The sequence below is a fragment of the Mastacembelus armatus genome, chromosome 14 (genome assembly GCF_900324485.2).
Source record: "Mastacembelus armatus chromosome 14, fMasArm1.2, whole genome shotgun sequence".
Classification (NCBI taxonomy): Eukaryota; Metazoa; Chordata; class Actinopteri; order Synbranchiformes; family Mastacembelidae; genus Mastacembelus; species Mastacembelus armatus.
The window spans coordinates 11,186,161-11,211,389 of record NC_046646.1 but is presented as its reverse complement, the minus strand read 5'-3'; the positions used below and the strand labels follow the sequence as shown (position 1 = coordinate 11,211,389).

The 25,229-nt window shown below is 39.7% G+C and overlaps 1 protein-coding gene across 1 annotated transcript in view; it reads left to right on the top strand.

The window, feature by feature from the left end:
- Positions 1–17,944, top strand: part of dlg4a (discs, large homolog 4a (Drosophila)) — a 31,384-nt gene extending 13,440 nt beyond the window's left edge. The window contains exons 3-21 of the mRNA XM_026328185.1: positions 7,933–7,986; positions 8,714–8,764; positions 8,950–9,074; positions 9,677–9,846; positions 10,009–10,145; positions 10,936–11,080; positions 11,459–11,594; positions 12,533–12,689; positions 12,780–12,882; positions 13,279–13,393; positions 14,563–14,739; positions 14,934–14,980; positions 15,080–15,097; positions 15,743–15,790; positions 15,909–16,010; positions 16,178–16,350; positions 16,556–16,665; positions 16,774–16,865; positions 17,780–17,944. Of these exons, the coding sequence (XP_026183970.1) occupies positions 7,933–7,986; positions 8,714–8,764; positions 8,950–9,074; positions 9,677–9,846; positions 10,009–10,145; positions 10,936–11,080; positions 11,459–11,594; positions 12,533–12,689; positions 12,780–12,882; positions 13,279–13,393; positions 14,563–14,739; positions 14,934–14,980; positions 15,080–15,097; positions 15,743–15,790; positions 15,909–16,010; positions 16,178–16,350; positions 16,556–16,665; positions 16,774–16,865; positions 17,780–17,886 (2,067 nt within the window). The 3' untranslated portion in view covers positions 17,887–17,944. The remainder of the gene's footprint in view (positions 1–7,932; positions 7,987–8,713; positions 8,765–8,949; positions 9,075–9,676; positions 9,847–10,008; positions 10,146–10,935; positions 11,081–11,458; positions 11,595–12,532; positions 12,690–12,779; positions 12,883–13,278; positions 13,394–14,562; positions 14,740–14,933; positions 14,981–15,079; positions 15,098–15,742; positions 15,791–15,908; positions 16,011–16,177; positions 16,351–16,555; positions 16,666–16,773; positions 16,866–17,779) is intronic.
- Positions 17,945–25,229: the final 7,285 nt, after the last annotated feature.

The window sequence follows — 25,229 nt, the reverse complement described above, 5'->3', positions numbered from 1 at the left end:
AAATATCAAGATCAGCATGAATCCACCTCCCATGGAGTTTTACTTGGATTAGCAAATACAGCTGTCCCAACATTCATACTTTAATGCTAAGCTTTGCTGCAAAATAAAACTTTCCCAGTGAGAGGAAAAGTATCTCCTGATATCTGAAAATGCTGCACTGCTGCTATTTGTAAAATTAATAGGCTGAATAATCTGTTTTTCGTTAGTGCAAAAATAGCTAGCAAAGACTAGTGGGAAAGAGACATGCTACATTATCAAGCTTATGTTATGTTGTTCATTTCCTGTTTCAGACAGTGTATAATGTGATCAGTTTAATAAAACACATTTGTATACTGTTCTTTTATACAGATTTAAAGTTCACCCTACTATATGCTTTCTATGTCATATTATGGTTCTCTGTTGTGAACCTAGATATAATGTAGTCTATGCAAACATGTCTCTATATGAAGTTGTCAGAATCCCCTCTGATGAATAAAGAGAGAGGAAACAAGAAATCAGCACCCACAGCTCTTCCCCTGTGCCCATCATTACGCCCTGCACAATTACCCTCTCACTTCTGTTGTTTTACAGCCTGTGTTGATGTCTACGGGACACACTCCAATGTACACCTCTGCTGTTTCCACACTGGTAAGAGTACAGTGACCCGTGTCCCTCCGTTACCTAAAAGTTACCAGTATCATCATCAGCCGTCATCATCATCATCAGTGTGATTTGTATCCTCATTTCCTGTCTTTGCTGGATCTGGCATTACTCAACGCTTGGCTGTCTGTTTGCAGAGAGACAGTCACCCACTGACCGTCTTTTTATCTGGGTATAAGGTCTGTTTTCTGACAATATCTGTGTGTTCATACTCATTGTCATTCATATCTTTGTCTGACAGATTTGATCCAGTTGTATTCAGTGGCTGTTTTAGGGCCTGTCACATGACTGCAACCTAGACATTTTTAAAGCTTTTGCTTTCCATTACAATATAACTGTATATTCCAATAATCATATTTCTGTTCCTGTCTATTAATATAAATGTTGATGCTATCGCCTTCCTGCTCCATAGATGCTACACAGAAAACATATAAAAAAAATATAGGCTACAATTGTGAATTAAATTTCAATGTGAAGAAATGCAAGTGGCCATGCAGGCATATTTCTCTCTGGATTCAGTTGCTCATGGATTTTGTAGATATAAAAAGCCATCCAGAAATATGTAAATCATTGAAAATGTAGCCAAACATTAAACTATTCCCAATGGGCATCAAAGTTGAATTGAACTGACAACTTTGTTATGTTGAAGGTGTCATACAACATGAGGGTTTGAAAGGTTTGTTTGGTGTAATCTTTTTTGCAGGACAAAATGAAACCTGTAGGTGTCACTGTTAGACTGTACAGATTGACTTTAACCTTGAAAAAAAAATGGCTATGCTGCTTTTTCCATAAAACATTTTTATGATTAGACAGGTTGAATTAGCCTTGTGTACCACACATCGCTCACATTATTTTATCTATCTAGCAGGACATAAAGTGTATATAACAGCAGAGGAATTTAGAATTAAGTGCTATTATATATTCCCTCCAAAATGTACTTTAAAAAGTACAAATGGAGAGTGTGAACACAAAACATAGTTAGTTTCATTATTTTAAAAGCGAAAGACATGATAAGTGGAGGAACAGGACTACTAAATCTGACTTCCAGTCTCTCTGTCTCTGTTAAACAAGTTCTTGGTTGCCCTGACCTTGAACATATCCGGTCTAATAGTGCCTACTTTTAATTAAGCTGTTTAACATGTGGGACATTCTGCATCCTTCAGCAGAAAGTCATACATAAGAAAAATGTGCTGTTCGTCATACACATTCCCTTAGGTATACATAAATCACTACTTCAGTCTGCATATGCATGCATTCAGTTTTCTACCCTGTCTCAGTGAAGTATGTACTGTCTGTAAGATGCATTGCAGTGATGCTTGTGTATTTGTATTACTTTGCAGCAGGTGCAGTGCCTGTGCCGTTGTCATTGATGTGTGGGTGGTGTTTTCAGTCTGTCTCTTTAATGCTTTAATGGTGCGGGGTTTGCCAGTACCAGTCCAGGCCCCACTGATTTATGGGTAGAATTGTCCCTGGAAGCACAGCAATGGTTTGGAAATGTAAGAGGGTGTCTTGGGTGCGTTATGTTAATGATTTAGCAAAAAGGTGCCTTAGCTTCAAATGGCATCTGCTTTTTTTTATCTTAAGGCATAATTTAATTAGAAATTACTTTTGTTTTCACAGAACAGCACAAAATGTTAAATATTGATCTATTGTTATAAAAATATCTCACTCATACTCTACATGGCTCTATTAAGTCTGCTGTCCCATGTCCTCTTGTTATGAGGATTCCTAAATTATTGGGACGCATCTGCTGCATGTTTATAGGTTTGATTAGACTCAGTGGGTCAAGTTCTATCTGACAGCAAACAAAAATCTAACATAAACTAATACTGGGCTAATTAGCATAATGCCATAAACTTTCATTGTTGCAGAAAGGGGATTTCCCTCGACATAGGCATCCTGTTACTGAGCTAAGTTTGGCTGAATTCATTGTTCAAAAAAAACCTTCAGACTTCACAAATAGATACAACAGAAGGCATTCCTCAGTGGGTTACCCCTAATGCAATCTGTGTCCCTACAATTGCACTTTTTTTTTTTTTTTTTTTATATATGTTACCTGAATTTCCCTCAAAAGCTTACTTCCCTGGAGGCATCGCTGTGGCTTCTCTCCTCTTTTTACAACATTTTCCCGTCGGCTTCATTCACAGACAGAGATCTGTCTCAGAAACATTTTTTTTAATGCCACATATGGAACATTTGCCATTTATCTTTCACCTAATGAGCTGGGAGTAACCAGCAGGCACAAAGTGCTTGCTGAAGACCTGCACTGCCCAGTTTATGTTACATCCTGTCTCTTCTAATGAAAAACAATGCATATCATTTTCTCTCTTATCTAGCTACAGGACTGTTTCTATATGTGATACTTTTTCACACAAATCCTTTTCGGAGAAAACAGTCAAGATGTGCTTGACACTTTTGCTGTGCGAAAGACAAGCAGCTGTAACGTAAGGATTCAATTACTGTTTTCTGTAGCGTTTTCCCAAGAGCTCTCCTTTATTCCCTCCCCCCTTTCTCCTCTGCTCTGGCCAGTATCTGGTTTCTATCTTCACTTTCCCTGTCCTCCTTACTTTTCTTTAATAAATGTTTAAATATGTCCCTGCAGCTTCGATGTAATTACTGTGCAGCAGCAGCTCAGGTCCTTTGGGAAGGAAATGGTAGAGACGAAGAGGAAAAAAAATGTGCATGCAGAAAGAAAAAGAGAGAGCTGTTCATGCTCAGTGTCGGAGTAACACTGATAGAAAGGGTATGCAGGTGGAAGGGTGAGAACATGGCATAGGTAGATGGAGGAATTTTATTTAACTAAATGAGAGCGTCAGCTGACAGCTTGTCCTTCAGCTTGTCCTTACGTAAGTCTGTTCACTGTGCATGTGCATACACTATTATATGCCTGTCTATCCATCTGTCTCTCAGCAAGAGAGAGTTCGAGTGAGCTATTAGCTGCAGATTTGGCTATGAAGAGCTGTGGATTTAGCAGTGATAGTGCTCGTTTAACTGTAAGCAGTTGTATGCCTTCACAAGGCCATATCATTTAATGATTTACTTAGGGAAAAGAAAAACAAATGACAAACCATGTTTTATTTGCAAATATCTCACTCCTTTTTTCACCTACACTGTCAGTGTAATGTTATGGAATTTAATAACAGTCCTTACGAAGGACTTGCATTCAAAGTGGCTCAGAATTATGGATTTGATGGGCTGTTAAAAATGTTTACATCGAAGGAAATTTGTAGTAATTTAGTATATTTCTGGTGTCTGGCGCTTGATCAACACGAAATATTCCATGTGAATGATTTGGTTTTGCATGTGTGCATTGGTCAGCCTTGTAAGAGACTGGCAGTCTGTCTAAGGTCTACCGTCTCTCACCCTAGTCAGCTAGGAATGGATGGATGTTTGCACTGTTTGTGAAATCTATCTATTCCAGTTATTTCTTCTACATTTTCTACTTTGGAAGAATAAAAACCAGACACAAAAGAACTAGAACCCCAGTGACAAATGGGGTGATTTGATGTCAAGTTACATTTTTCCACCGTCACTGTGTTTAGGTTTCACTATTCTGGCTGACTGAAGAACTGGGACTTACAGGCCTCCAGTCCCCTCTCAATTTCAAGTGCTCACTATGATGAGTCAGGACACTTTGAGCTGCTTGTCCTTCTATGTTCAGCCAAAGGATAATTCCTCCCCATCCCACATCACCACCATCGACATTATACTGAGAGACAGCTAAGTAATTGCCATCAAACTTTCCTGTGCACTCCTCTTTCCCTCAGTAGCCAGGATGGGAGGGGTGGAGTACAGTAGCAGCAGAAAATATGAATTGCTTTCTCACTGAGCACTGAGACCAGTAGCAGGGAGACACCTCTACCGCAGTCCACTGGCACAAATGATGAAGAACGAAAGGATCTGTTTATAAATGCTCAATTTTACTCTGGATGGGTGATTTCTGATGACAAGACGACCGGATCTCAGATAATAATGAGCCTCACTGGCGATGAGGTTGGATGGCACTGGGCTTTCACAACTGAAGTCTCCAGCACCAACTCAGCAAGTGGAAGACACTGATTGGACTGTGTTCTTTTTGCAATTCTTGAATTACAATTACATAAATATGCATGCTCTGGCCAATGCATGCCATCTTTAGCACTATCTTCAATTAGGCTGGAGTCAGTGGAAAGCAAAGCTCTTAGAGCAAGTGCTGTAACTGAGGCAAATGGGCTCTGTGGTTTCTGATGAACTGCTAAGACAAGGTGTAGACATAATGATTCACTTTGCATGAATGGATTTGTAGTATTTCTGAAAGCAGACACTTTGTACTGTGATTCTTCCAGCCACACTTTTGGTGGGCACCTATGTCATTCTGGGAAGTGAACAGGGTTGGCCTGTGTATCAGTAATTTGAATTTCAGCACTTAAAGCAGAATGTTCATGTCCGTGTGGTACGCCAAAAAGATGGGCTGCCGGTTCCTCAACAATGTACGGAAAGCCAAGACATTTCGACATCAGAAGATGGTAGGCATGTTTTAAACATGTTTACTCTTTATTTACTATGACTGTGTCTATTATATATTTTTAAACATTTTGTATAAAGCTCAACCACACTTACAGCTCACGATAGATATTTAATCACAAAGAGGCTTACTGAAATCTGGTAATCCTGCTCAGGGTGTGTGTGGGTGTGGGAATACATGTTTGCAAGTCCAACCTTAAGTGTGAAGGCAAAGTTTTGAGTTTTCACTTACGATTTGAAGAGACATGAAGCTGTGTGTGAACATGACACCCACACCTCCAAAACACTACCACCTTTTACTGCACTCCTCACATGTGGAACTGGCACGTGAGATTTTGTAAGAGGCCTGTAAGTGAGAAATGTGCATAATGTGACATCCAAATTTACCACTGTCACATCCTGCACTTAAACCCACACACACACACACACACACAGACCAGAGGTAACAAAATCAGCATTCATCCAGCCTGCCACACAAAAATCACAGCCACACATTACAAAACAGTTTTTCTTCTCATTTCCATTTCTTTTAACAGTAATACACAGCCCTAATGTGCTATGTGCCCTAGGTCTGGAGGGTTAGGTACCAATATCTGTATGCAAACAGAAGAACAGCTGTTCAGATTGCACCTGTACGAAAAAACGTGTTGTCAAACACATACCAATTCATAGTTTGTAGTTGGTGCAAACATTTTTAGGTGATTGTCATTACTACTAGCATTATTTTACCTCCTTTAACTAAAAAATCAGAATGAACGCAAATAGCGCTGTGGATGTGCACAGAATGGGTCAGACTGACATGCACGTGCGCAGATCTTGAAAGTCTTTCAATATACATATTCAGGAAAGAGCTCATAGTTCCCACTGCAAAACTGAGAAAATTAAGTTGAACACACTAATTCACTTTTTAACTGCTCTGATTCTTGCTTCACTGCACTGTAAGCACCAATGTTTATATGATTTATATTCTTTTGTTAGGGAAATTATTAAATCAATACATTAGACAAAACAATCTGGAATCTGGAAATACGAGCAACACAAAACAAATGTGCTTTCTTTATATTTTAGCTGTCTTTTAATATGCACATTCTGGCATTTAGCTTGCAGTATATTGAACCATTAAGATGTAAATATCTGCGTGAACATTGATGCTGTCTGCAGAGGCATGGCAGAGAATGGGTTAGCTGAATAGGTGGTGCTAAAATATAGGTAGGCAACAATGGCCAAGCGCTGTAAATCCTAACAACCTTCAAAAGACTTGACAGAGCAGAGAAAGAAAGAGAGGGCTCTGACAAAACCCCTGCAGGGAAACTGCCTGCACTGGGCTGAGATTTCTGCTGGCTAGACTCATTATTTCTGTCTCTAGATAAGGATGAATTTGACGTAATGTTCAGCAGCACAGCCCGTTAGATACAGCTCCACGGTCAAGCTCTGCACAGGCAACTTTTACAATCGAACATTGAACAGTGTGCAGTTACTGCCGAGCTCTGGCATTTTGTTGAGGGCTGGGGGAGTTTTTAGATTTTTACCTGGATGAGTATTTTCTCATTACAATGGAAGACATAATTAGCATCATTTAACAACGATGATGATTCCTAATGAGCAAAGGGCCTTCGGGCACAGGATGATGGTGTTGTGCAAAGAAAAGGCTATTCACAGCACTGTTTGAATTTATGATATTCATATATTTGTTCTAATGTGAATAACGGCTTGTCGTACAAATATATTCTAACAAGTCGTATTCAGCTTGATTGTGTAGCTGTTTGTATGGCTGACTTCATGCTGCTGTTTGCTGTTCTGTAAGTACTTTGGATGCACAGCGTCTTTCCCATGCTAATTGGGGTGGCACAAAACAGTGACATAAATAAATACGGAAGCCTAGACAGAGAGTCAGAAGGTGTTCTCCCAGGAGTATTGTACATAATGGTGCATTTACATCTCCAAACATCAGATACCTAGATGATGAGAGTAAAGCCTGCAAACAGCCATTAAAAGGATTTAAAGGAGTGAGCAAAGTGTGTATAGGTCAGCAGTCACACATTAGATGAGCTGACAGAGAGGAGCCCTGCAGGTAAACACAATGCACTGCCAACAATCATGTCCTCTCATTGACTTGTTTGTCTCTCCTGTATCACTCTGTTCATGAACAATACATTGCTAAAGTGCTGTGATTCAGTCTGGCTTTACACTTTGCACAAACCATAACGGAAGTGGTGTTTTTATGGACAGAAATTTAAATAGAGCAAAGGCTGACATTAAATTCACTGATGATAACCATACTAAATGTGCTGTCACTGCCTTGTTATCACGTTGCTGTTTCTTCATCAGCCTCGAAGTGTGTTGGGAAATTGCTACCATGTGCTGTCAGTGGAAATGAATCACAGAGCACATTGTTTTGAAAGGACCGGTGGGCAGGTGGCAGATGTCCACATCCACAGTATTCACTATACAACCATTTACAGCATCAGCAACACAAGCTATACTATAATTCAGCCTTCAGCCGAGGCAAACCAACAACAGACAGTTGTGAGAAAACATGGGGGCAAGCGTGAATTATTTCATCCATGTCCATCATGGGAGGATAATAAGAAATGGCTTCCAAGCTGTGCTCTCTGCTTTAGCAGAGTGACAACCATAGCAGAGTGAGAATAGTGTTATCACAAGTAAGAGCTAAAATGGCCATAATGCTTCTCCTTGACTGTAGGTTTCTGAGATCTCATCCAGGAGCTGCCTCAGCTTTGAGTTTTTGCCATTATTTCTTGATAATGTTTCTTCTCTCTCTGCCTACAGGGAAATACTCCTCCAGTGGTGGTGAACACTGACACACTCGATGGTTCCCCCTATGTAAGGATTATGTTTAATCTTCCCTTTATTGTATTATTATGTTAGGCTCAACCACAGACAAACTTAACTGCCTTAATATTAAGTCTGTATTATCAGTAGCTTCATTCCTTTCCCAGGATTCAGGTTGGCCTTTGCTCATTGTTTTGAAATCTAAATGATAACAGTAATTAACTGTGACTCCTTTTTTATTAAAAAAAAAAATAAGGCTTTTCTGTTTGAAATATGTTTGATTCCAACTTCTTAAAGATGCTGCTTTGAAAATGAAAGCAGTGAAAATATTATCATGTATTGTGAGGCTTCTCGGAGAAAATCCTGCCATCACAGACCAGTGTTTCTGCACTAGAAAGCACAGCACCGAGAAAAGTTTTATTCTAGGCCAGACACTATAAAAGAAAAGCTAAGTTATTTAAACTTACTGCTTAATTGTGACAGTAAAAATGGATGTTATGCTGTATTGTTCTGTTTGAATGTGAATTAGACTCCCAAACATACAGTATGTCAAGAAGGAGCAAAAGGACCAAATTTAGTGGACAGAATCTCTGGTTAAGGGATGAATGAAGATTTTTCTGCTGACTATGTTGTGTTCAGGAGCTTTTGGGAAAATCAGCACGGACCCATTAATGAAAAGCCACAAGCTGAATCAACATAAGCTGACTTTAAGATGTTTATTTTTCCAATCAAAATGTATCGACTTGGCACTATATTAACTGACATCCATTTCTGACAGGTGAATGGGACAGAGGGGGAAATCGAGTATGAGGAAATCACACTGGAAAGAGTGAGTCTAATAAAATGATTTCTAAACTTTAAAGTTGATTTCAGACATGCTTACAGTGTATGTAGAACTTAGACTTAAACAGTTACCATATTGAAAATTATTCGCTATAGTTTCCTTCAAGAAAAGTAAACATTATAGATCCAACTATACATGATTGTTATGGTTAAATGTATTTTCTACCACAGGGTAACTCAGGCCTGGGCTTCAGCATAGCAGGGGGAACAGACAATCCCCACGTAGGTGATGACCCAAGCATCTTCATCACCAAAATCATACCCGGGGGAGCTGCAGCTCAGGATGGACGGCTGAGGTAAAACCACACACTCTATGACATCTAACATTTAAAGCCCCATTGGAAAACCAGACCAGGCACCCTGAGTTTTCAGACGAGAGACATGATGCTCTACTGCACTTATTCCCCTTCCCCTTTTCTGTCCACCTTCCTGCACATCTTCCTTTAAAGTCACTGCTCGGTCACTTTTCTACCAACAAACCCACTGAGAGAAGAAAAATGGCCGAAGTAGAACCTCACCTTTTATTTTCAAGTCCAAAATACTGTAACACAGCACAGTATTGACACTTCAGCCTGCTCAGCATCAAAACTTAAGCTACATTAGAGATAAATATCTTGTCTGATTTATTAGAAAGGTTGAAGGTTTCTCTCTTTGTTACCACTGAATAATTAGAGTTGGAGGGGAAAAGGACAGTTGTCTGTGGTGAAACTGGATCTCCAACACAGCTATAGTTGGAAAGAGTGTGTGCCCCCGACCTCATCTGGTAGAGGATTACACCCAATTTCTTCACCCAAACAAAAGCTCATGCCATATTTTCACTCTCCCTCCCACTGTCTCTCTTTCTTCCTGTCTACTGTTCAGAAACAGTCATTCTCTTACTTTCTTCTCCCTTTCCTAGTGTGAACGACTGCATCCTATTTGTGAATGATGTTGATGTGAGAGAGGTGACACACAGCCAAGCTGTGGAGGCTCTTAAGGAAGCAGGTGCTATCGTCCGCCTCTATGTTCTTCGCAGAAAGCCAGCAGCTGAGAAAGTCGCTGAAATCAAACTCATCAAAGGGCCTAAAGGTATGTGGAAGTGTGGGCTGGTGTACAGCATCAGTGCTTTCTTGTGGGCTTAAGGATGCTTTATACTCAGCTAAGCTGTACCCTCTGGATTTAGCAAATCTTCTGTGTTAACCCATACCTCCTTTGCTCACACTCTGCCTTTCTCATCGTTTCCTTTCTCAGGATTAGGTTTCAGCATTGCTGGAGGGGTGGGAAACCAGCACATACCAGGAGATAACAGTATCTATGTCACTAAGATCATTGAAGGCGGAGCAGCTCATAAAGATGGGCGTCTGCAGATTGGAGACAAGATCTTAGCGGTTGGTCACTCATATGTATATTTAATTCATATTCAGCTCATAGTTACTCATATGTAACTACTAGCATGCAGGAACGTGTGCCCACATGTGCCCACAGACTGATTCACAGTCACACACATGAACACTGACACATTTGTTTATACAAGCAACGCTGAAATAAGCCAAAAATGACTTTCATTAATATGTGAATAGATGTGCAGGATGTTTGACTGTAGTACTACCACAATGAGTCTCAAGGAGCATTACTGCCATCTACTGGAGAATAGGGAGAATGTAGCTGCACAAACTCAATACAAGCAATTTTAAAATAGTGTCTGAGCAAATGTTTTACCCCTAAATGGGATATGCCAACATGCTGATTATGAATCTGTTCATAAATACATTTACCATCACTGGCTATATTAGGCTATACATAATAATGCTCTTTTTTTGTAATCTAAACATACAGTGCTACATATGTGATTTGCATTTACTGTGGGTATCTGCAAATCATTTCAGGTGCCTCCAGCCCACAGGAGATTCAGAGAAGGGTGCAAACTTAAATTTAATAGTATTACATACAACATATTTTAGTCTGTCTTTACTGATAACCACCAGATCAATGTTTTGAATTGTTTTCTCCAAATTCTGTCTAGAGGAAGCAAAGAATTAATAACATATTAAGTAGTTCATTTTACTTTCTTACTAACATTAAAAACCTACTTTTTCATGTCTGTTTCATGGAGCTTTGTATAGCTGCAGTTTGCAGTTAATGGCACTGATTGTGTTCCACTATGTCGCGAATGATCAGGTGAACAACGTGTGTCTGGAGGATGTGATGCATGAGGATGCAGTAGGGGCTCTGAAGAACACAGCAGAGGTGGTGTACCTCAGGGTGGCCAAGCCCAACAACCTGTTCCTGACCAACTCCTACAACCCACCAGACCTCACCAGCAGTAAGCCCCTTGCTCTTGGTGCACTGGGTTTTAACTAAAATCAGAGCACAAACCTTTGTCACTTTTGTTTAGTTAATAGTCAAAAATAGACTAAAGGGAATAACTTGTTCTTTTTAAATCACTAAAGAGACTGTGAGAGTGAAAATCCCAACCTCAGGTGAAAGTGTCCCTCACAAGGGTTCAGTTACTCAGAAAAATCTTGCAACAGACTTTCATGAGGTGATCATTTTTCATACCAAACAAAAAAAAAGTATCAAATTACACAAACCAAACGCATTTAGTAGATGGAAAAGCCGCAGGCCCAAAGATTGAGCTATTATTGCATATCTGTGTACAAGACCTTCCTGGTACATTATCCCTCTTTGTGTTTTTATCCAGCATATTCCCATATGGATACTGAACTCAGCCACCCCAACTATCTTGGGTCAGATTACCCACAAGCCCTTACTCCCACCTCACCTAGTCGGTTTTCTCCTGTTCTGCATGGGATGATGGGAGATGACGACATCCCCAGGTAAGCAACGGTCTCATTCAAAGAGGCTTCAGAAAGTATTCAGACACCTCACGTTTTTCACACTTTGTGTAGGAACTTTCACATTAAAGTAACACTACATTCAATACGTCATAATGAAGCATGTTTTAAGACATTTTTGTGAACATATTAAAAATCAAAAACTAAAATCTTATTTACCAAAGAATTCAGTACTTTTGAATCAGTACTTTATAGAGACCCCCTTAACAGAAATTACAGTTCAAGTCTTCTTGGGTAAGGCTCTACAAGCTTCATCCATTTGATTGGGAAGCATCTGTTAACTACGATCTTCAGGTTTCTTTAACATTGTCCTAAAAGTCTGGGTTTTTGCTGTGCCACTTAAGGATAGTCTGAGAACCACTCCAGTGTTGCGTTTGTTGCCTATGCTTTAGGTCTCTGTCACGCTAAAAGGTGAACTACTGCCTCAGTCTCAGTTCTCATGCACTCTGGAGCAGCAGTTTTCTTCGAGGTCTGATCTGTATTTATCTTTCCGTTTTGGCAAACTCCAAGCCTTTTACCCAAAATCTTCAGTCTAACCACTCTGACATTATGACCTGATTGATGGACTGTTACTAATCGTCCTTCTGGCAAATTGACCCATCTTTGCAAAGGCTTGGCCACAATTTGTGCCATCGTGAAGGGTCTAAATTGTAAATGACACATTTTAGTTATAGGCTTTTAATACGTGCAAAAATTATACTTCTCATCTTGTCATTATGTGGTAGAGAATGATGAGACATAATGTTAAAATTAAATCTAATGCACCATAAAGTGTGCCAAAAATAAGGCGCCCTGAATGCTCTCTGAAGTCACTGCAAATTGATTTCTTATTTGTCGTGTTAGCAGTAACAGTAGGATTTGGGGTATTACTGCGTTTGTAATATGCATAGTATTATTGATATTATGACTTTTTTTTCCAGAGAGCCTCGCAGAGTTTTGATACACAGAGGTTCCACAGGTCTAGGGTTCAATATTGTTGGAGGAGAGGATGGAGAAGGAATCTTCATCTCCTTCATCCTAGCAGGAGGCCCAGCTGACCTCAGCGGAGAGCTGCACAAGGGCGATCAGATCCTCAGTGTAAATAGACTTTTCTAACACACACAAATACATGACACATGATTTGTCAATTGTAGTTGTTACCAGTCATGCTGTTTGCGTGTGTGCCAGGTAAATGGCGTGGATCTGCGAATGGCCACACATGAACAAGCAGCTGCAGCTTTGAAGAACGCTGGCCAGACAGTGACCATCATCGCTCAGTACAGACCCGATGGTAAAGCCTCAAATGCCATATTTAACACAGTGACACAGTTCAGCAAGTCAGTTAGTATAATAAGGAGTCTTACAATTATCACCTAAAATTAGTCACAAAATAATGTCAAATTCAACGCCAAATGTACCTGCTGCAAGACTTTTTTATTGAGGTTTCATGTGAAGAGTGTCATCTTGTGATTTAGCTTCTTTATCTGTGGCAAAGAGCATATGTGTTTGTTAATAAAACATCTCAAAAACATGACAATGAAACAAGGTAGAAGTGTAGGCATCAGGCAAAGAAGAGAGCAATTACTTCATATTAGGACATAAAGTTTTATTGGAAATTGAATAAAGTCTGTTTTATGTGTCTGAGTGCCAGCCAGCAGGTCTCAGTGCGTTTGTTTTTGTGTTTCAGAGTACAGTCGCTTTGAGGCGAAGATCCACGATTTGAGGGAACAGTTGATGAACAGCAGCATGGGCTCTGGGACCACAACGCTAAGGAGCAACCCAAAGAGAGGCTTCTATATCAGGTCTCACACAGAGTACCTATGATTCAGTAACACACGGATGAAACAATGGCTCCACCACAAAACCATGTTGTTTATGCTGAGGTCCACAGCTGTTCCGCAACAGTAATTCTAATTACATATCTACATTTGTTATTTCAAGTAATTTAAAATAGGCTTCGGTAAATGTAATGCTGCTTCAGAAGAGAAATTATAAAGTGAATTTGTAGAGAATTAACTTCTTAGTTAATTGTAATAACCTCATTACAAAATTTTCTCAAGTCCTGTAACGATTACTTGAGACTAAAAGAAAATTATAATCACAAGACACTGCTTTCGGTCTACCATACATTTTGTTTTACAATTCTCTGAAATGTTATAAGCGAGGACATAATCTACAGATTAGTCCATAAATAATAATCATTCATTTCAGCGTTCATGTAAACAACATATAAAGTGTTTAGCTACATTTACTGAGGAACTTCACTTCACTCATAGCACCCAGCATAACAATTACAACATCCCACTGTGTTCACAATAAACATCAGACCCAACACTATCAAATCATATCACACTGAACAAGACTGTGAGTGGAACACAAAACAAAACAAAACAAAACAAAAACAAACAAAAACATTACACCATAATTCCAAAATGATGCAATACGTCTTCTTCGGTGACTGACTGAGGTCCTTCAGTAAAGAGCTGTGCTCAGGGCTGCCTCTAGTGGTCAGGCAACATCATTAATAGGGTGGAGGTAAATCAGGTTTCTTTCAATTTTGTTAAAAGAGTAAACCTGTTCATGAGGTTTTCTCTACATATTGTCAGCTAAATGTTACATAGACAAGCATGGTGTATAATAAAAATTGGATATGCCATGTTCCTCTTGTGTGGTAGTGTTATATGTTCATTATATATTTCTTTAATGTGTCATTTGTTCACATTATTATTTATGTGAAAGTCAAAGAAGTTTGCAAACACCCAAAATGATTCACTTGGTGCAGTTAAATTATATTTGAACTTTTTCTCTCAGACTTCTCACATTTAGGCTAAGCTCTGTTAAAAAGCCAACACAGTATAGTATCGCAGTATGTCAGGAGGGGAAATTTTCTGCAGTTATGAAGCCACTTAAGTAAAATATAAGAAAACTGTTCATAATGTTGGTGACTTATTTCAATTCTTTCATTACTCAGGGCTCTTTTTGACTATGACAAGACTGCAGACTGTGGCTTCCTCAGTCAAGCACTGGGCTTCAAGTTCGGGGATGTCTTGCATGTGTTGGACTGCGGAGACGAGGAGTGGTGGCAGGCCCGTAAGGTCAGCCCCCAGAATGAGGCTGAAGAGGTCGGCTTTATCCCCAGCAAGCACAGGTCAGGCGCACTTTTCATTAAACGTGAGTGTGGGGGGGGGTGACCGATCTTATGTTGTGTTCCAGCAGTTACTAACACCTGGATTAAATTATGTGTGTGTGACTACAAGTACTCAATCAGAAGTTGGAAAAGCTCAGCAGTTTTTGAACAATTAATCTTGATTGTTCTGCCTCCAAAATGTTTTTGTTCTACAGAGTGGAAAGAAAAGAGTGGTCTCGTGTTAACACCAAAGAGAGGGTAAGTTAATCCATCGGAGCTGTTTGAATCAGATTTGTTCTGTCTAACTTTGTTCCCTGGTGTAAATCTCTGCTCTCGTTTCTGTGGCAGGACCACGGTCGAGACAGCTTGAGCACTCAAGGTAATTGCCATGAAGCATGAATCTATATTGACACTGCAGGTTATTATTTACATGTTACTGATTTTAGCATATTATAATCAGTGCTCTAGAAATGGGCAGGGCACAGCAGCAAACAAAGGAATGGGATTTTCTGACATAGGCACAATCAATATCTAATAGTTTTGTTTTCATACACTTTATCTGCATGTTCATAAGGAAAACCAGACACACATTCTAGGATCCTCTATTGTGTATCCATTACAAGATTAATACTCAATTAAAGGTGGAAGTAGTAGCACCCAATTCAACTGCCAGTAACTACAGTCTGTTCCTCTACCTTTACCCTACGGTTTGACATTGCTGTCATCTTTAAATGCCCCACCACAAATTTATGGACATTACACTGCCAACTATAAACACAAGCAGTCTTTATTCATATATTCCTCCAGACTCTCCAGAGCACACCTCACCTCTAGCACAGCTGCAGCTTTCCTGTTCTTGTCAATAACGACATCTGCTATATTAGCTTCAACACTTTAAAATACATCACATTGAGGACACACACGTACACACACACACACACACACATGCAGAACTATAAACCTAAATGTCATTTTATAATGGTACACATAAATTTGGCTGAATGCTTTTGTGTTCTTTCACTAGGAAGAAATAAAGCCTCACAAAGTTATGAGACAGTCACCCAAGTGGAAGGTAGGGCCATAAAGAAGACTGTATGAAGTCAATTATTTAAAGCTTTTTTTTGTTTGTTTTAACTTCCGTTTTCTGAATGCTCCCCCCTCTCTTTCCTCTCTTTTTCTATCATGCTAAGTTCATTATGCGAGGCCCATCATCATTTTGGGTCCTGTGAAGGACAGGATAAATGATGACCTGTTATCTGAGTTTCCTGATAAGTTTGGATCTTGTGTCCCACGTAAGTAATTATGCTGTCAGTCATAGATACTGATCTCCTCTCAGGTTTTTATTTGCTGTCAACGCTGCCACCTGCAGCCATTTTGGAGAAGTAATTGCTTTGATTTTGACAGTCAGATTGGTGTCAGTGTAGTTGCTGCTTTAATTATTTTGTTCTTGGCCTCATAGACACCACACGACCCAAGAGGGAATATGAGGTGGATGGACGAGACTATCACTTTGTGTCATCACGGGAACAGATGGAGAAGGACATCCAGAGCCATCGATTCATTGAGGCGGGCCAGTACAACAGTCACCTGTATGGCACCAGTGTCCAGAGTGTCCGCGAGGTGGCTGAGCAGGTATGCAGTAACATGTTGTAGCAGAAAAAATAAAGATTAATAGCAATGATGAAATTGGGGCAAAAACTAACTGAAAAATGTTTTTCCCAATATGTTAATGTAATTTGTTACTTCCAATAATTGCTAAATAATGACTTTTACTATAATAATAAAATTGTGAATGCTCCATATTACCCCTCTCCCTGCACGTGTGCATGAGCAGCAGGGGAAACACTGCATCCTGGATGTATCGGCCAACGCCGTGCGCAGGCTACAAGCAGCTCAGCTTCATCCCATCGCCATCTTTGTCCGGCCCAAGTCTCTGGAGAATGTCTTGTATGTACTGCAAAAGTTTTTTTTTTCTAATATATGTAATTAACAGGCAATAAATACTCATCATTAAAGCATGTTCTAAGACATGTTTTTGTACATGATGTTTAACAGAGAAATCAACACTCGCCTGACAGAAGAGCAGGCCAGGAAAGGAATGGACCGAGCCCTCAAACTAGAACAAGACTTCCTCGAGTGCTTCTCGGGTAAGAACAGAAAATTTGTGGTGAGATAAAATTTATACACAGAAATGCCGTGTACACAAAGTAACACACAGAGCATGGGATTTTTAAGCAAACTGGTCTACACCCTCTGCGTACATTCTAGTGGATCTGGATTTTAATCACTGCAGCACTAGATGGCAAATATGAGCTAATACACCTGTGTTTGCACTCCACTCATTTACGTATGATCTATTTGATGTGGAGAGATGATCGAAAAAAATCCTTCATTTTACGATTACAAGATTTTATATACATTAAGTTGTCTATATTTTTGAATTGTCACTGGTGCTTGTGTACGCTTCAGAGGGTAGGAATATATGTGTTTACTTGATGACTTGTTTTTACTGCTTAATGCCAACATACACCAGTGCCAAAATAGGCATCTTCCACATAGAAGAACCTCACATTTTTATGCTCCTCGCATTACTGAATATGTTAAATGAGAAAATATATGCAGAATCAGGGCCTTTTAACATTTAAAAAGCCAAATCCCAGCAGTTGACAGTATATGACAAATCCACTGGTATACCACATCATGAAAGGCTTTATGTGACATAAAAAAATAAATGCAAAACTAAATAAATATGTTGGCTGTTTTGTGTAAATACTTAAAATAAAAAGGTTCCTTTTTAACATTGTAATATTACACAAATTTGACAATGTACACAGATGGTCAAAATATTCACAATGTACAGCACTGTAACCTACATTAATTGATTATACCTCACAATGTGTTGCAAACACATCTGGTAAATGTTCATCTTTTTCTCTTTCTTTTCTTTTTCCTGCTAATGTTTCCATTTTTCCTGTTTCCTGTTTACCACTGCCTGTGTCGTTTTCTCCCTGTTCCTCATTGTTTTCTCTCCTTCCCTCACACGTCCTGTGTCCTGCTGCAGCTGTCGTGGAAGGGGATAGCTTTGAAGAGGTCTACCACAAAGTAAAGACAGTGATCGAGGAGCAATCAGGGCCTTACATCTGGATCCCCACTCGGGAAAGGCTGTGATGCTGCGTCCGCCCCAACCACCCCTCCCGCACAGCCACCGACCAACGCCACCCTTCACCTTCACAGCCAAGCCAGCCTCGCCTGCCTGTCAGTCCTCCGGCAAAGTCAGTGCTTAGGCAATCACTGAGAATGACACTGAAAGACAAATGCATACTAAGACAAACACAGAGACAGAGACAAACACAGGAAGTGACACAGTGAGGCAAAGAACGATACCAAAAAAGAAACTCTGAGACAGATGTGAACAGATGTGTAATTAGACTGATAATCGGTATTCCACTCTATTGAGGCCGGACTCGGTACTGAGGCCCTGCTCATACTTAGCATTAAAATGCATCTTGACCACAAGACAGCTCTAAATACGGCTGTGACTACACTCAAACCCGGGGATGCAAACGTCCTAAATACAGTTAATTTAGCAATGCCAAACAACTTAGTGTGAATGTGAGGTTGTTGTTTTTATTTTCTGTTTAGATTTAGTTGCAGTTTTCCAGCAGATAAAATCAAATGTGAAGTGGAATCCAATCACAAGTGATTACCTGAGTGATTTCTGATGCATTTTGATGCCAGGTGTGAATTAAAGTCCATATCATCTGGATCTAGACACAGTCTGGATACACCTGGACACAAGATATTAGAAAGAGATTAGAGGGTGACCCAGCAGGGACGGACCCCAAGCTACTATTGAGACCACCTCACCCTGCCCAACACTCTGAAGTGTCCCCATTAAACAGTCACTCAAAAAGACAGGTCCCTCTTTTTTATATCACCTCCTGGCTTTCTTTCCTCGTCCTGTCAGCTCTGCCTTGTTTCGGGAGAGGAAAGGGGGAAGACTGAGAATGGGGGCCCCAGATCCTGCTGAGTCCCTCTTGACCTGGAGTCTTTTCTTGGCAAAGAGCCCTTTTTTTTTAATCTCTTCTTGGTTGTGGGTGTGAATTCAGAATTACACCTCAGTTACCAAGACTGACATTTGCTCAACTGCCCATTTCAAATATTGCAAGGCAGTTTAAAGCCAGTTCAAAAAATTATAGTGATTAAAAACTCATATTTTGAATTTGTGCATGCATCTTCAAAGACACTGGAGACAGGAGAGAAAACAATGGAAATATACAACTAAAGAGAAAAGGAAAAAAAAGAGAGTTGAGAAAGTAGGATGTGTTCTCCATCTCCTGACTGGCATGCCTCACGAAAGAAGAAGAGAAGTGAGGCACAGAGCCGTGAGATATGCTCATGAGAGGCCAGTCCTGAGTGCAGTAGATGCTCTGACATACCGTTTAGCCTCTGCTCTCTTATGCACACACAGTCACGCACCTATACACAAACACACTCACACCTATCCACTGACAAATACCCACATTCATACACACATATACACACATGTAGAGTTGTAACCTCAGCTGTAACCTAGCACACTCCTCTATAGGGGACTGGCTGTTCTGACCTGCTAGTCAGAATCCAGGATGAATGTTATCTCTCTAGGCACAAACAGCAGAGCTGTTAGCTTCACCGCACCACAGCCAAACTCACCGATCACTCTTCCAAAAAGAATCCCTCAGCCGCAGACGTACACACTGTTTCCAGTGGCCACAGTAAAAGCCATGGCGTGTGTGTGTGTGTGTGTGTTTGTGTGTGTCATGTAGTGCGTGGGTGTGTGCAGGTGTGTGTGTGTGTGTATGTATGTATGTATGCGTGTGTCTGTGTGCGTGTGCATTTGTGCACATTCATGTGTGGAATCTCCTCTGTGTGGGAGGAATAGCTCTTATTTTACTCTCTCTTCCAATTTTTCTCTGCTTCTTTCTCCCTCGTGTCCACACAAATTAAGCTCAGTCATGTTTAACAAATAAATGGCCTATATATAAAATATAAATATAAATATATATACATATATCTTTTTTATGACAATTTCTAAAGGGACTAAGTCTGTAAAAATCAACATCTCCAAACTATATTCCATTGATTTCTTTGGGTAATATTGCAGTTTGGTTGTTGAATTTACTCACATTCCCATTTTGTTGTTGTAAAACACAGCAAAAAAGAAATAACTGAACCGTTTAAGTTGATGTAAAGCAGACCTCACACTAGAGCTTTGCTCTGACATATTTGACAGGTTCTTATATATGTTGAAAACAATTTGAAACACATGTACAATGCAGCTGTGTGTGTCTGCGCGACTGTGTGCGTGTGCATAAGCGTGTTTGCTGCTTGTGTGCGCGCGGGTGACAAGAAAGCATGTGTTATCTATAAAATATAAATGATACTATATGAAAAATATCTATCCTTTATATCATCCACTGGTGGTTTGAAAAGTGTTATACACAAATGGGTGGTGTGCGAGTGTGTGTGTGTGCCAGGGCGAGCGAGTGAGACACGCACATGAAGATAGTGCAATACTGCTGTGATGTTATGCAATGAAGATGGTTTTACATGTATCTAAGATTAAAACAGTATCGATAAAGTTTGCACTGACAGCATTGTATGCTAAAGGTATCAGCAGGAAACAGATGAGCGAAAATGACTCTTAAGGTTTTATGAGCATGTGTTTGTATTTACTTATGATTTGTCATGAATTATGAGTGAACGTGGAAGTACTGGTTGACCATTCATATTTATTGTTTGTTTGTTTGTTTTTAACTCACTTGCTTCTTTCAGCTTAAGGTTATAAACAGCTGAAACTTGTGAATGACAAGTATCAGTTTTTGTTTTTGTTTATGGGTTATTATTTATTTAGAACTGTTGCCGGTTCCATCTCAAGTCTGTATATTTTTGTATCTTTTTTTTTTTTTTTTTTCCACATTGAGAGAGCTTTTGGGTATTGGCCAGAAACGCTGTAAATATAACAGAGTTATTGGAGTGCTACATGGCTTTAGATTTAGCCATGAACACTGCTGAGTTGATGCAAGTACAGAAACCATCAGAACCACGGCCCAAGTTTAACTGCCCAAAAACAGAAACGACACACTTCAGGCAGGCAAAACACAGACACACACACACACACAAAGACATCAGCACGTCCACACATCCATTTACATTTACACATTGAAATGAACCGCAAAATCAACACATGACAACACATACATGAATGGAATAAATATGTTTTCCGTATCTTTATTTGAGGGTTCAGTGTATTTCTTGATATCTCTCTCAGCCATCCGTATCATAGTGTGATATTCCTTATAAAATATATGAATTTTTACTAAAAAGACTGATTACAAAGTTACAACAAAGTCAACTGATGCAGAAAAATATATTTAACAATGACAATATCAAGCAGAATAAAATGTTACAGTTCAGTGAAGCGCTTGTTGTAAATTAGCTATAATAATAATAAAATGAATTTAAAAATGCTTTCTGAAAACGGACTCAGCAGCCTTGCTTTTTTTTTTTCTTTCTTTCTTTTTTTGTCTTGAGTTGATGTCTCCTGATTCCACAGGTGAAGACTGCAAGAAAACCACAACGTGACCAGGGGAGGGCACTCATCCTCCATTTTCAGCTGATTATACAAGCTCCTCTCAGCTGCATTTACACACACTTACTGGCTCTTATGTGCCGGCTGCTCCCCACCTCCCGACTCCCTCTCTCTCATCAGGGGAACCATTTTCTCTTTTAACAAAGCACACATTGAGGATCTGTTCATATGATTGCATGTTATGCCATAGTGCATGTGTATGTGTATGTGTGTGTGTGTGTGTTTGTGTGTGTGTGTGTGTGGGTATATATATGGCTGTTCCATGTCCGTATATCCCTGTCCTTTCCTCTGCCTTAAAGCATATTTATATCATCTGTACATTTTTAAAATGTACAGAAATTGATCCAGCTACCAAAATATATCTTTTTTCTTGTTTAATGCCCCAACACATGCATCTTATTATAGTTTCTTCATATCAGTATTGCATATCCATTATGAAAAGTCAGTTTGTAACCTAAAGTAGTCCTATTTCTAAACATACTTCCATTTTATACATGTTGCTCCTTTAAATTTTTATTTTGACACTAGAAAGACAAAGCCCAGGTGTAAAATAAGAAAATGGGGGAAAATTATGTTAATACTCTCCATTTTCTCAAACACTGAAGAGTGATGTGGAGGTATTTCACTTTAATGTTCAAAACATTGCCTGGTTGACGACTGTTGCTGCTATGAAATACCAGCTAAAAGTGAAATACTGTAAAGAATCAGACAGAGATAATATTCATCAATGGTCACAAACAGGATTTAAATCCACAAACTGCAAAGACCTTACTGCCAATAGATACTCCCTTCCACATGCTTCTTTTAATCCCTCCTATCAACCACTGACAGGTGTCTACACCACACACCAGGGCATCATGCATCTATACCCGCAAGCTGGTGGGAAAATGCACATTTGGATCCCAGAGCAAGACAGACTTCTGACAGATGGATTAATGAAAAAATTTGCCAAAGTAGTGTGGTTTCTTCAAAATTAGAACTCGAAATTTCCTCTGAATTAAGAAACTGACTCATCGGACAAACTCTCTCTTTAATTATTCAAGGGATTCATATTTTGAAAAGCTTGAAACACAGATGTACACACAATCCATTGCAAATTTACTACCACTAATTTTAAACTAAGGCGAAATGAGAAATTAATGCTTCCAAATGGAATAATTAAATCAAGCCACTGATTAGAATGAAATTTCAATCCAAGCACTGATAAATGAGGAATCCAGCAGAGTAGGTCTAAAATTAGCAGGATAATTGTCAAACTGTTCGACCTCACAAGTCTTCATGGGATCAAGATGACACGTTTCGAGTTGTTCCTAGTGCTGTATCACCAGCAATTATCCTCAGCCTCTTTCACAACAGGCTGATAATGGAGTAATGGCTCTTTGTGACTGGGGTCCAGAGGTGCATTGGCAGGGTTGGAACTGGATGAAAGAACAGCTGATGTGCATCTTGTGAGTTTTTGAAAGAGGACTCAAACTAGAATTATCTCAAAGCGTTCACGGCTACCACAGAGCCGCTCGTACACTTCTGCATGGGAAACCAGTGAAGTGTTTTCAGCACAACAAAGAAAGTCCAGTCATCTTTGATCTTGCGATTTTAGTCCCAACTTGCAGGGCACACCCCAGACTTTGGTATTATGATATCACTTGTTGAGGCCTGCTTTAAATGTGTACATATGAGTGTTGGTACACAGGAAATGAAACACAAACTCAAATGTTTACATTCATTACATTTACAATATTTATACCTTTCCAACATGTGTGGGGGGTTTTTTTCTCCACAGATTTCAATCTTTGATGAAGGAAATCCTCTTAGATCGAGGATGATTATACAACTGGCATGTTTTGAATCCAGAAGTTTCAGAAATCAGATATGTCAATCAGTCTACCAGACACTTGGCTCACATACTGACGGTTGTAAGCATCATTTGTTACCTTCATTACAACATGGCAGCCACAGCCTGGAGTAGAGGATCAAACACAGATCCTTTCCATGTTCTTATTTTATTATTCATCTCAGCCTGCTGTGTCTTCTACTCATTGGTTACTCGCTCCCTCTTTTTGCTTTGCCACCCATGAGGTGCAGCTGGTACCCATCAAACTGTTTGTGTAGGACAACTTAAGTTCAGCGCTTTTGTTTATGTCTTGTGCTGTGTTAGTAAATCCAGCTTGACTGCTTCACTGATCTTTCCATCTAGATATCACATTGACTGCATGAAGATCTGATGATTCATTGGCACACAGATTTGTGCGTGACAGGGTGTGGCGCAGGGATTTGCTCTTAAGATTCAGCTTTGTGCTGGTTTGAAAAGAGCATCCTTCTTAAATTCAGAGATGAATATAATGCCATTAATGTTGGATTACACCTAATGGGTTCTTCTGCATTTTTGCAACTCTTAAAAGCTTGTTAAAACAGCACTCTGACTAAACCTGCAGAGAATATTTTTATACACTGTACTAAACTAAAACCACGTGTGAATTCAATTAAATGGACTGTGAGAAGTGTTTTAGCAAATTCATTTCTGTCAACATTATGCCAATTCCACTTATTAAAACACAGCAATCTGGCCTCAAGGGAATGTTACATTCTGCAGGTAGTATTTATCAACCTTGAAATTAATTGAAAACGAAACGATTTTTTTGGTTTTGTGCTCTTTCACCAATGAAGAGTATGACAGCTATTTTTTAGAATGCAGCCTTGTCAATTAATAAGTGGCAAGTGCAGAGCTTAACCCATGAAGGTTTAACATGTCGCTTGGCCCAAAGCACACTTTCATTTTGTAGCCGCAATAAAGACATATGATCTCAAACTTTGCTGCTGTACAGGAATATACCAGTTTTTTAATGCTTTGCCTAACACCCTGAAAAAAATACCCAAAATAGCAAATACACCTAAACTGTGCTGCTGGAAAAGAAGAGATCCAGCAAACACGCAGACTTTGGAGGACAGAGGCCACATTTTTTGGGGGGAAAAAATAAGAAAAGGAACGGAGTCGAAGCAGAAATAAAAATGCCTATCTGGTGATTCTGTAATGAGTCAAAAATGGAGCTCCTGGGTTGTTCTGCAAGGAACTTGGCAAACACAATGCCAATATGTATTTTTACCCCTTCTTCTTTGTATGCTGCAAATGTACCATGAGACCTCCTTTTAGCTGTTCAGCTCATTGCTTGTTCCATTATGCCTATAAATTAAAGGTATTATGGTTCTAAACCTAAAAGAAAGGGTTTGTCCAAATATATGCTACAAAACAGCTCCTTTCTCTCATTTTCCCTTCCTTTGTCCTCTTTGTCTAGCAGGAGAGGCACTCCCCAAAGAGCCTAACCTACAAAGATGTACTGTGCTCTTACAGACAGCTTGTGATGAGCAGTAAAACTGGGAAGACATTCAGATCTGTGATAGATCAGCCGCCGCAAAAAGAAGCAAAGTGACAACAAAAAAGGTGACACCCTCGGTCTCTCCCATTGGTGGGTCACTCTGATCCCAAAGCTCCACTGTCTTACGCTCAAGAAGTTCTACAAATCAATGTGAAGAGGAAAAACAGATTGTTGTTTGTTGTTTCACAGCTCCTTCCTGTTGATGTTCCCACTGCAACTTGTGAAGAAGAATTTCATGGCTGGTGACTTAGGGTGGCTGCGGCTCAGGAGGAACAACAAATGGGCCATGAACTGAAGGGTGGGTGGCTCAGTCCCCAGCTTCTCTGGTTCACGAGTTGGCCCTAGCGGTTTTTCCATCGTGGTATGAGTGTGTGTGTGAAGTATAGGACATTTTGCCTCTTAAATGTAATAGCATTAGGGAGCTGGACAGCTCATATACACTGCCCTTCAGCTTTATGTTTTGAGTTTCTATCCAACACACTAACATGTCAACGTAAAATGAAATT